General features: G+C 34.1%; 1 protein-coding gene across 8 annotated transcripts in view; it reads right to left on the reverse strand.

Moving 5' to 3' along the window:
- LOC127881595 (dedicator of cytokinesis protein 3-like) overlaps positions 1-13,888 on the reverse strand; it is a 173,845-nt gene that overhangs the window by 100,655 nt on the left and 59,302 nt on the right. For all 8 annotated transcript variants that reach the window (XM_052429588.1, XM_052429589.1, XM_052429591.1 and 5 more), the window contains 5 exons: positions 9,065-9,154; positions 8,211-8,311; positions 7,643-7,730; positions 3,717-3,772; positions 939-1,053 (listed from right to left, as the gene is read on the reverse strand). In XM_052429588.1, the coding sequence (XP_052285548.1) occupies positions 939-1,053; positions 3,717-3,772; positions 7,643-7,730; positions 8,211-8,311; positions 9,065-9,154 (450 nt within the window). The remainder of the gene's footprint in view (positions 1-938; positions 1,054-3,716; positions 3,773-7,642; positions 7,731-8,210; positions 8,312-9,064; positions 9,155-13,888) is intronic.

Below are 13,888 nucleotides of genomic sequence, written 5' to 3' on the forward strand. Positions count from 1 at the left end.
ATGGACTTCACACTTTCAGAGATGAATATTTATACTAATAAGGTCTTTAATAACAATAATATTGTTTCAAAAATTTAAAGCGGAAAAAAGGGAACAACTTTTGTCATTTTTAACTTAAGCCAATCAATTCAAACATGCACGTCTTAATATCATATGGAACAATCCTAGAAAGTTTGAAAGTTGTACATTCGAAAATATTAACAAACTTTTCTGTAATTTTGTTTACGGACAGACAGATGGAAAGACTGTAAGATGTCTATGAAGATTCCAGTCAATCACCCTTGACTTGATAGCAGGGAAGTATAACTATCGTATAAGGCTCTTTCTGGGAAAACTGTGCTAAATGCATGTGGGAAAAGTGTCATATCAGATAAGCCTGTGCAGTCCGCACAGGCTAATCAGGGAAGACACTTTCTGCATACAACGGATTTTTATTTCCATGCAATCTCCTTTAAACTAAAACTTCCATATAAACGAAACATGTCGTCCCTGATTAGCCTGCGCAGACGGCACATTAAATCCAGTTTCCCAGAGAGAGGCTCATATGATGCATTTGAAATGCGAGAAATTGTCTTATATATGTAGTATTCATTATAAATGCGAGAAATTGTCTTATATATGTAGTACTCATTAAAAATGCGAGAAATTGTCTTATATATGTAGTATTCATTATATATATCTCACAAAGCCAATAAGCTTAGAATAACGTAATACTTGTTGAAATTATTAAACAACGTTTTTACATTATGTGGTCACTAAGTATTGACCTCTTCCATGTGACATTCTCACTAAACCATGTTCTATTGCATTCTTTTTAAATCGATCTTTCTTCAAAATGATTTATGTTTTGTATTTAATTCAAATGCATGCTATTATTGCATATGTTAAAGTCAAAATATACTATTCTGTTCCGTTCTGTTGTTGCATCGACAGCTCACCTGATTGGACTGTAACTTCCTATCAGTGGATGACAGCATGGTACCGATGGATCGGAACAAACCCTGCAAGTTGTCCTGGAATTCTTGGGCATCGCTTGCCCTCTGATTAAACAGGCTGAAAAACAGGAAAACATTCATGACACACTGGAGACAGTTAGGCAATATTTGCCAATAACTTATGTCTAATCAATCATGACATACTGGAAAAAGTTAGGCAATATTTGCCAATAACTTATGACTAATCAATCATGACACACTGGAAAAAGTTATGCAATATTTGCCAATAACTTATGTCTAATCAATCATGACACACTGGAGACAGTTAGGCAATATTGGCCAATAACTTATGTCTAATCAATCATGACACACTGGAAAAAGTTATGCAATATTGGCCAATATCTTATGACTAATCAATCATGACACACTGGAAAAAGTTATGCAATATTGGCCAATAACTTATGTCTAATCAATCATGACACACTGGAAAAAGTTATGCAATATTGGCCAATAACTTATGACTAATCAATCATGACACACTGGAAAAAGTTATGCAATATTGGCCAGTATCTTATGACTAATCAATCATGACACACTGGAAAAAGTTATGCAATATTGGCCAATAACTTATGTCTAATCAATCATGACACACTGGAAAAAGTTAGGCAATATTTGCCAATAACTTATGACTAATCAATCATGACACACTGGAAAAAGTTATGCAATATTTGCCAATAACTTATGACTAATCAATCATGACACACTGGAAAAAGTTATGCAATATTGGCCAATATCTTATGACTAATCAATCATGACACACTGGAAAAAGTTAGGCAATATTGGCCAATAACTTATGTCTAATCAATCATGACACACTGGAAAAAGTTATGCAATATTGGCCAATAACTTATGACTAATCAATCATGACACACTGGAAAAAGTTATGCAATATTGGCCAATAACTTATGACTAATCAATCATGACACACTGGAAAAAGTTAGGCAATATTGGCCAATAACTTATGTCTAATCAAATTGTATGCTTGTTCAATTTCAAATGTACTAAATAAGTTCATATGTCATATAAAATATGAGTACCTTTTGACAAACAAGACAAACGCAATGGCTTCAGGGCAAGAAATCATTTGAACAAATCTTGGAAGTATGTTTGTGAAGATTTGGTAAAATGTGTGACTCCTCAGTTATTAAAATGTTTGATAAAGCCTTAAATTGAAACTACACCACACTGGCAAGTCTTTCTCACTCGAATAAATGTTTGTGTTTCATAAAGGTTAATAAAGGTTGGAAAAAATGTTTTACTTTTACAGATCTCATCTGAAAAAAATATCAGAGAAATGTTAATGATGATTGGGCAGAAAATGTGTCTTCCTGATTATTAACCCATTACCACTTAGATATATATTTTTCACGCATGTGTAAGTAAAATTTAATTAAAGGCCTTTCTTACTAGATTCAAGTTATAAAGGCTTCACTTCAAACCCTTAGATACTGATGTTCAGTAAACAGCATAAAACCTCGCAGGGTGTTCTGGTTTGATGCTGTTTGCATATAGCCATTTTCACGTTGCTTCTGAGTGGGAAAGGGTTAACAAGGTTTCACTATTGCTTTAAAAGGAAAACTACCCCATCCCACAGGTAGCCATGTTGTAAAAAAAAACGAGACTGTTTCAAAATTGTCAAAAATATCATTAGAACAAAATGTTCTGAGTAAGTTTCATGAAGATTGGACAAAATATGAATAGAATGTTGAAAAGTTGTGATAGAAATAAGTGGAGAACTGCCCCATCATGACAGCCATGTTTAATATTTAACTGGAATCATTTTTGAACTTGGCTGACATACAATAACAACAAGAAAATCAGTAAGTTTAATGATTCTGCAAAAAAGCGACTTATAGAATGTTCACAAGTTTTTTTACTAAACTTGACCTAGTGACCTCATTTTTGAACCCACATGATCCAATTTTGATTGTCACATAGATATCATTATGACCAATATTTTGACCCAGTAAGTTTCATGAAGACTGGGCAATACAAGCCACCTCTAGTGTATGTGTGTTTGCATTTCCAAGTTTATGAAGTCATTTCCACCCCTCAGGCTCTATTATGTGTGGAACAGCACTCCTAAATAATTAACTCATGAAACTTGGGATGAATTTTGAATTTTAGCTGCAATTTCCAGCTATTTAGTTATTACTTAAAGACTTTGATTTTTTGGTTTGGTGTTGTTTCGTGGGGAGAAGCTGATGTACCCGGAGTTAACCCCACCTTTCCAGAATGGTGACCATTAACCCATTTATGCCTAGTGGACTCTCCCATCCTTCTAAATTGGATCAATTTGATACCAAAATTAGAGATGTCTAGTATATTTTTTTCTATATTTAGAATATTTCATACAGAAATTCCTTTAAGCAAACAGCGCAGACCCTGATGAGACGCCGCATCATGCAGCGTCTTATCTGGGTCTTCGCTGTTTGCCAAGGCCTTTTTTCTAGACGCTAGGCATAAATGGGTTAACCAAACTCACATGCTTCCAGGAACAGCTAGGGATTGAAGCCGTGTTGCCTTGGTGAGTAGCGCATTTACCAACCACTGCGCTAACCAAACAGCCATAAGTGGCCCGTAGAGTATTCATGTGGTTAGTGTCGAAGATGGACAACACAAAATGAACGACAAATATGATACAGAAGGCATTCACAAAAGATCACCATGAGCACTTAGTGAAGAGTTGAAAAGTTACAGTGCTAGTGAGAAAGTTCTTACTCTTTTTGTTGCAGAAGCCTTGATTGCACTATGAACCGAAAGATGAAATCTATCACCTGCAACAAAAAATCAATATTTCGTCTTATTTAGTTTTGTTGTTAGAACAACATACAAGGTCTGGAAAAAGTATGTATAGTTAAATGGTGAGAAAGTTGTTAATAAAAGATAAAAAAGCTTCATAAACAAAAGTTATCAACATATGAAATAAGCAAACCAAATATGAAATACATTTTAATTTGACTACAAAAAATCTTCATAAACAAAGAGCTACCTAAATATAAAATTAACAAACCAATTATGTAATAAATTTAAGTTTGTCTACAAGAAAGCTTCATAAACGAAAATCTATCTACATATGAAATAATTTAACAAATATGAAATACATTTTAATTTGACTACAAGAAATCTTCATAAACAAACAGCTACCTACATATATAATTAACAAACCAATTATGTAATAAATTTAAGTTTGTCTACAAGAGAGCTTTATAAACACAAATCTTCACATTAAATAAGCAAACCCATGGAAATATGTAATAAATTTAAGTTTGACTACAAGAAAGTTTCTTAAAACAAATCTATCTACATATGAATTTGACTACAAGAAATCTTCATAAACAAACAGCTACCTACATATTAAATTAACAAACCAATTATGTAATAAATTTAAGTTTGTCTACAAGAGAGCTTCATAAACACAAATCTTCACATTAAATAAGCAAACCCATGGCAATATGTAATAAATTTAAGTTTGGCTACAAGAAAGTTTCTTAAAACAAATCTATCTACATATGAAATTAACAAACCAACTATACAACAAGGGACAATTGTCACAAAACCAGGTTTTCAATTTGAAAAAAAAAGTCTGATAAAGGGAGACAATTCAAAATGTGATTGTTACTGATTGTTCCTAGTTAACCCCCTTGTGTACAATTCAATATATTTTTAGTCGTGGCGACCTTAATTTAAAAGTCTGATAAAGGGAGACAATTCAAAATGTGCACTATTACTGATAGTTCCTAGTTACTCCCTTTGTGTCAAATTCAATCTATTTCTTCAAAGTGTGACCTTGACCTTGGAGATATCATCGTAATTCTTTCGCATGACACACTGTCCAATGATTGTGAACAAATGTACAGAGTAATTTTAAAATCTCACAATGAATGACATAGTAATGGCCCGGACAAGATCATTTAATGCCATTTTTGACCTTTGAACTCAAAGTGTGACCTTGACGTTGCAGATATCGACGTAATTCTTTCGCATGACACACCGTCCAATGATGGTGAACAAATGTTCCAAATGATTTTAAAATCTCACGATGAACGAGTTATGACCCGGAAGCTTGTTCTGCCCGCCGACATTCACCAATCTAATAACCAGTTTTTTCCTTCCAAAAAAACCTGGTTAATAAATTTATGTTTGTGTACAAGAAAGCTTAACATAAACGAAAATCTATCTACATATGAAATTAACAAACCAATTATGTAATTAATTAAAGTGGACTACAAGAAAGCCCTAAACAAAAATATATCTTCTTATGAAATGAGCAAACCAAATATAAAATCAATTTATGTTTTTCTACAAAATAGGTTTATAAACGAAAATCTGCATACATAGAAAATAAGCAAACAAAATAGGTACTTTAAGTTTGTATAATAGTTGTTTCTTACAACACACACCATGCCATTCTTTTAGTTTCTGTTCATCAAACATCTGCAAGAGAGCCTAATGGAAACTAAATATTTAACAAGGGCTGTTTGTAAAACATGCATGCCCCCCATATGGGCTGTCCGTTGTAGTGGCAGCCATTGTGTGAATACGTTTTTTGTCACTGTGACCTTGACCTTTGATATAGTGACCTGAAAATCAATAGGGGTCATCTGCGAGTCACGATCAATGTACCTATGAAGTGTCATGATCCTAGGCAAAAGCATTCTTGAGTTATCATCCGAAAATCATTTTACTATTTCGGGTCACCGTGACCTTGACCTTTGACCTTGTGACCTCAAAATCAATAGGGGTCATCTGCGAGTCATGATCAATCTACCTATGAAGTTTCATGATCCTAGGCATATGCGTTCTTGAGTTATCATCCGAAAACCATTTTACTATTTCGGGTCACCGTGACCTTGACCTTTGACCTAGTGACCTCAAAATCAATAGGGGTCATCAACGAGTCTTGATCAATCTACCCATGAAGTTTCATGATCCTAGGCGTATGCATTCTTGAGTTATCATCCGGAAACCATTTTACTATTTCGGGTCACCGTGACCTTGACCTTTGACCTAGTGACCTCAAAATCAATAGGGGTCATCTGCGAGTCATGATCAATCTACCCATGAAGTTTCATGATCCTAGGCGTATGCATTCTTGAGTTATCATCCGGAAACCATTTTACTATTTCGGGTCACCGTGACCTTGACCTTTAACCTAGTGACCTCAAAATCAATAGGGGTCATCTGCAAGTCATGATCAATCTACCCATGAAGTTTCATGATCCTAGGCGTATGCGTTCTTGAGTTATCATCCGGAAACCATTTTACTATTTCGGGTCACCGTGACCTTGACCTTTGACCTAGTGACCTCAAAATCAATAGGGGTCATCTGCGAGTCATGATCAATCTACCTATGAAGTTTCATGATCCTAGGCGTATGCGTTCTTGAGTTATCATCCGGAAACCACCTGGTGGACGGACCGACCGACCGACCTACCGACCGACCGACATGAGCAAAGCAATATACCCCCTCTTCTGCGAAGGGGGGCATAAAAAGAATAGGAAAACTCATTATTTATCACTCTAATATAGGGTATTTATAAATATATATAAATTTATTTATTTATAAATTTGTACTATTGTTCTTTTACTTGGCACTTTTATTTTGAATTTAATACAAAAAATGGGGAAAAAATCATGACAGAGCAATAAGATTTATTAAAAAAGAGTGTGTATCTACATATGAAAAACTGTAAGTAAAATAAAAGTTACCCACATCAAAATTCAAGAGATTTTCGTAATAACTCTCTCAGTTTTCAGACACTGTAAGTTTTTGGACACCCTCTTTTTTTAGCAAAAGTAATTATTTTTCGTGACTCTTTATTTGCAGACATACGGGTATTCAACCATAATTAATGTCTCTTAATTTTCAGATAGTATATTTTACAGCACTATTCTACATACTTTGGCCCTGTTTTCGCTTTTCTTGTGACACTTCGAGCATGGATTTTTAAAACCCGATTAAAGTCATAAAACCTGGCAGATGCTTGCCTGAGGGCAATTGACCATTACATTCGCTTTAGTGGGTAAATAACCACGTACACCGGTAGAAAACAATAGCATTTGAACCAGTTTCGTCCTGGGGGAGATCTAAAGAACGCTTCCAGAGTGGGGATAAAACCCGTGACCTCCGGTGACTAGGTGCCGTAGGAGGACACCATATCCACTATGCCATGGCAACCTTGTATTTTGTGTCTCCTATTTTGTATATGGCTTTTTTTCTTGTTTCTTTTGCAATACAGCCATCATGAATATTCTTATATAAAAGATATTTAAAAAAACCTACAAATCAGCACTTAAAATAGTGTTTTAAATGAAAACACCTTGTCAGACCCTTTATTTCTACATTCTTCATGCTTTGTTTCGCATACAGAAGACAGTCTATCTGATAATGGGGCTTAATGCACGTGCACAAAGTTTTTTCCGAGATTAGCCTTTGCAGTCCACACAGATTAATCGGGAACGAAACTTTCCGCTTTTATGGTATTTTTCACTAAAGTAAGTCACTTCCGAACAAAAATCCAGTTAAGGCGGAAAGTGCTGTCTCTCAAAAGCCTGTGCGGAATGCAGAGGATAATGTTGGGCGACACTTTACACATGTGCATTAAGCCCTGTTTTCCCAGAGCAGAGCTCATATGTTACGACACCTGAAAGCTCTGTATAAGTTGAAGATTCTGTTTCTCATGATGAACATAGGCATCGTCCACCATTCGCTGGAAACACGAGCAAAGGGGTCTGAAAAACAGAAAAGTCGTAACTGAGGAATAAATGAGCTCAAACAATTCTTGATATGCAATCCATACCATAACATGTGGCTACACCATTTTAAAACATTGCAATATGAAAGCAAAATAATATAATGCTCATGAAGGCCCTTACAGTGACTACCTCTTTCATGTGAGAAAAAGTTTACAAATATTTTAATTAAATATACACTGATTGCAACTGGTGGCAAAATGATCATTTTTTTTTAATTTAAGATTTCTTTATGATAGCCCAGTTTACCACTTTCAACATGCCATTTTATTAATTTGTAAACAAAAACTTGTTGCTTTTAAACATATGAAAGTAATAGGAATTATGCATTTAAGAATTAGATTGCAGTTTAAACCTTTTTAGACATAAATAAGTATCTTCAAATAAAGCAATGATCCAATGTTTCTCATAATTAAGTAAATAACTGCACATGCATGGTTTGGTTTATATGTCACTTACTTATGCACCAGAGTGGCGGAGAATGTGTCTGTGATGTAGGACTCCAACACTGGCTTGAACATTTCATACCGCACATGGTGAATCAGAGTGAAAATGTGCACCTTGAAATCAAGAGAAAATATTGATACATGGGAAAGCATGGGTAAATGCATGTGTGTAAAGTGTCCTCCAAGATTACCTTGTGCACTCTGAACAGGCTAATCAAGGATGACACATTCTGCCTAAACTCGATTTAAGTATAGAAGAGACTTCCTTTAAACAAAAATGCCATACAAGCGGTAAGTGTTGTCCCTGATTAGCCTGAGCGGCCTGCACATACAAATCTGGGATGACACTTTACACACATGCATTAAGCCCGGTTTTCCCAGATAAAGGCTCACATGATTAAAACAATACTTAATTTCTTCATTTTGTTTTACAAAGCATGTCAATGTCAGCAGGTAACATTTGTTTCTGTCCATGGCAATTTCATTGGCTTTGAAATCATATCTATCAATATAATTATTGATCAAACTTAACAGAGGCTTATGTAACTGTGAGAACAAAATCTGTGTTACAAAGGCCTTTCCTTCTGCATAAGAAAATTGCATTTTTGAGAGCAATAGTAAAAGCAAATTATGTGGCTCATGAAACTGTGAGTAAAAGGAAATTGAAAGCTAATATCCAACAATTATTGTTATAATTGGTCAATTAAAGGTTAAGACAAAATAGTTTTATATACTCTTTTTCAACATTTAGTGTTTCCTTTAATATTTTGAAATTAATTATGTTTTTATATCATCAATTTGTAAGAATCATTTATCTGAATTGTTTCTTTAAAATAATGTATGCTTGATTTGGAGAATATCAATTACCAGGGTTTTGAATATTTTTGGAGCACACGTTTCTATGGCAACCCTATCTGTCATCATGTCAAACAGGGAGTTGAGAATGTCATGAAGGAACTGAAAATATACAAGGACACAGCTTATAGGTTTCTGGGCTCGTATTCACAAAACCATTCTTAAATTAAACAAGAGGGCCATGATGGCCCTGAATCGCTCACCTGACTAACCTTGCCACATCAACTTAAATTCTATCAGCCCATATACAATCCCAAGCCAGATTTCATTAATTAATACATTCTGACAAAATTTCATTAAGACGTGATGAAAACTGTGACCTCTTTCACTTACACAAGGTTTTACTAGCATTGGCCCGGTGACCTAATTTTTGACCCCAGATGACCCATATACGATCAGGGCTCCCCCTGGCACAAAAATTTCTATAGCCAACATTTTAGCCAAATGTAATTTTTTGTAGTAAAATTTTAGAAACTGTAGCCAGAGTTTTAGCAAAGCATTAGAAACCACCTGATGACAGTCTAGGCTAAGGGGTGTAAAAGAAGAAACTACAAAACAAAGCTTTAATATGTTTATTACTATAATCATCATGTGTGCATAACAAAAATAAACAGTTTACAACAAACCATTTATAGAAGTACATACATCATAACTCAAGCACATGTTCATAAAATAAGCATATGATAAATTTACATTACATGAGCACATGATATCCTGAACATACATTTTAGCAGAAGCCCATAATCCACATCATGTGTGCATAACAAAAAAAACAACAGTACAACAAAACATTTATAGATATACACACATCATAACTCAAGCACATGTTCATAAAATAAGCACATGATAAATTTACATTACATGAGCACATGATATCCTGAACATACATTTAGCAGAAGGCCATAATTTGCCTCAACTTCAATCCAGCCAAAATATTGAAAGCACGTTTGAAATCAAACTTTTCCATTGGTGGGCTTCTATGGACAAAATCAACAAGTTCTCCAAGTTTTCAATTTTAATAGAATTTCTGAGAGATGTTGAATGTCAATTCCCGTTCTACCAAGCAAATTAACTACATTCTCATACTGTGAAACCATTTATTTTCGACAGCACAAAATTTCGTCATTTTTATAAAAATGACGATTTCGTCAGCACTTAAATTCGCCGATTTCTGATTTTGAATTTAAAAAAAATGCGTCAGTCAATATCCGATTTGTGTGTAATACATATGTCAATAATTTTAAAATAAATAAATTGATACATATAAAATAGTAATAAGTGTGGTTAAACGCAAACAATCAAACAACAAACAGCAATTAAATATTCTTTATTAATTTGTGATAAATACGCATGTTGATCACACATCGTCATCTTTTCATTTGGTTTATTGTCTTTCATCGGCATTCGCTGCGTGATGGCTAATATGCAACACCCCTGAAAAACACAATGCACCTAATGGGTAATAAAGTTATAAACAATTAGCGCTAATTCATTACCATTCTACATAAACGAAATCAACGCATTCGATACAGCTGTAATGCACACGCGTTTTAAAGAAGTGTCACGTGTCAGTTAAGTACCTTGTGTAATCTACATCCCTTTGTGTCAAAACCGGATTAATCTTGATTACGAAACAGCAGTGAATGTGTGCATGGATTATGTTGGAATTTAATGCCTCATGTCTACGGTATAGTTTTAAAATATTGTTCAACTTGGTGTTTGTTTTTGTTCAAACATAGAGCATGATTGTTCGTTAGGATCTTAAATTCGCCGATCGGTCGACTGACGAAATTTATAAAATTTAATGCCTGACGATTAATAATGGTTTCACAGTATATGCTCTCTGCATTTGCTCTTTGAAGTTCAGCCATTTCAAACTCATCAGTTTCCAAAAGTATAACATAGGTCACCAAATTTTGCTTCACTGAAATGTCTGTACTCTCATCGATCATGATACTGTACTTGCATGATGTCTGTATCTTCTGGAGAAGATCACTCCTCAGAACGTCTGCCATACAGTTTTGAAATACCGACACACTGGAGCTGTGTTCATATGACGTGTGGCTGTCAACTCGAAGGTCATTGAGCTGGGTTGCACCCTGAAATTATATTAATACAAATTTGCATCCTGAAAATATAATTTAAAGTATTTCAAGTATATTTTGCTCAATATTTGTAGCAAACTTAAACAAAATCAAATTTTATCAATCAATTTAAAACAGATCAAATTTGTTTTAAAGATGTTTTATTTATTTTTTTACCTGCAAGACACACAATCTGTTCATGTCTGGAACCAGCGATGATGCGAGAGGATGTTGTGCAGCAAAGTACACATTAGTCATAGCCGACACTACAGCCGCTTCACTTTTGGATATTGCTGCAGCCTGCGCATTTGTCATTGATGTTTTCAGACTTCAAGCTTGTGAGGCCTCTTTGTGATCTGAAATAAACAAAATTAAATATGCTAAATTTCAAAACAAAAAGCTCATTTCGAAAAGTGTCAATATATATTTATTATGAACATAACAAAATATTATTGTTATTTTTAATATATTATTAATAATAAAAAAATTGTTCATGTATATTCATTTTAATATTGATTGTCATTCTTTTTTATTACCTTTTGATTTTTCGTGTTTTGAAATGTTGTCTTTTTTCAACATACTTCACCCAAAGTGAATGAATTTGATTTTTGAAACTGTATGCATTTTTTGCAATACATCGTTTTTGATTTTGCATTATAGTCTAACCACTTGAATTCCGAAAGCCAAACATCTTTGAATGATCTATTATCAGATTTGAATTTTTTTTAGACCGTGTCATTAGATTCGTCAGAGTATAAAGGACGCTTATTGCCTATGGTCGCCATAATGGCAGTTGCAATTTCCGACACTTTCTCCAAAAATGTCAAGAGTTTTGTACCCATTCATCTATCGTCATTCACAATTGTAACACATTTAGCCTTTAATCATTACATTCATTACGAACTTCTTGAAATTAAAATCAATTATCAACTTCTTTACTTACGTTCATTGTGTGACTAAGTTGATAATTCGCTAACGGCTTTTACTCAAATTGATTGAAATTGGCAGCAATCTTTAATCTTTAATCAGTTATTGTTTATTTAAGACGATAAGATGTACGATTAAACCATTGTTTTGTTTTCACACCAGTCATTTTCCTTTGTCTCGATGACCGGTTCTGACCGGTGTTAATGCCGACTGCGTATCAATTTTTCGGGTCAATAACACGGCAATGTATTGAAGCACAGTCTACAGCTGAAAGAGTTTATTATCTGGAACGGCATTTGTTAGGAAAAAAAATTGTTCGCCGAACGTTTATTTTATTCGCTGAATTTTCGCCATTGGCCAATCTAGCGAACGGCAGCCGGAGCCCTGTAACGATTCAAAATCAGTTATTATCAGGATAAACATTCTGACCATATTTCATTAAGATCAGATGAAAACTATGACCTCTATTGTCTACACAAGGTTTTTCTATTATTTGACCTAATGACCTAGTTTTTGACCCCAGATGACCCAAACACAATCCCAACCCAGATTTCATCAAGATAAACATTCTGACCATATTTCATTAAGATTGGATGAAAACTGTGACCTCTATTGTCTACACAAGGCTTTTACAAGGTGTTCTATTATTTTACCTAGTGACCTAGTTTTTGACCCCAGATGACCCAAATACAATCCCAACCCAGATTTTATCAAGATAAACATTCTGACCAAATTTCATAATGATTGGATGAAAACTGTGACCTCTATTGTCTACACAAGGTTTTTCTATTATTTGACCTAGTTTTTGACCCCAGATGACCCAAATACAATCCCAACCCAGATTTCATCAAGATAAACATTCTTACCAAATTTCATAAAGATTGGATGAAAACTGTGACCTCTACTGTCTACACAAACAAATTGTTGACGGACACAAGCACACACGCATGCACGCACAACGGACGCCGGACATCACACGGTCACATAAGCTCACCATGTCACTTCGTGACAGGTGAGCTAAAAAAGAATAGACTAAGAGCCAAGAAAAAAAAAACACTCTGACTTTGAATATGTACAGACTACAAATTATTGGCGACAATAAGCTGTCGTAAATAAAGAATTACATAATTAAATGTGCTTAATGTCAGGTTTGGCTCAATGTTATATAAATTCTTGAATCAATTTAAAGAAAAGCATTTTTTGCTCAGTCTTAAGAATTGTTTGGTGAATACAGACCCTGGAAGACATGCAACGTTTTGGTGGCACAAAAATGAGATGTATCATTATTGTACTGGAATATTACTTTTCTCATGTTAAGGCAATACCAAATTGAAGTCAATGGCATACTACAAACATATACTGGTACATGACTATGATCATTATTGGATATTGGTCACCATTTGTGTGCAGTTGTGAACCCCGCATTTTTCTCAAATTTTCTTTCGTCAGTCTATAAAGGATTAGTTAAGTTTACCTTTTTTTTGGTTTGCAATTAAGTGTTCCAAAAATATAATTTCAAAAATACTACAAGTAATAGTACAAGATTTTATGGAAAATGATACATAAACTTACAAACATAATTACTTTTGTGTATACCATCAATAACTTTAAAATAGTAGTTAAAATCAAGGAACAAAGGGACTTTTCTTTTTTTAATAACTGTCTTATAGGATATATTTGACAAATATGTTACCAATAAGGTCATAAAAGAACATCACTGTACTAGGTCATCAAAATATGCAATATAAATAGGTAACCTTCTAAATCAACAACCTGTTTTACAACACAGTCATCAAACAAGGTCATTTAACTAGGTCATTAATCT

Source organism: Dreissena polymorpha, chromosome 5, assembly GCF_020536995.1.
Source record: "Dreissena polymorpha isolate Duluth1 chromosome 5, UMN_Dpol_1.0, whole genome shotgun sequence".
In the NCBI taxonomy this organism is placed as follows: Eukaryota; Metazoa; Mollusca; class Bivalvia; order Myida; family Dreissenidae; genus Dreissena; species Dreissena polymorpha.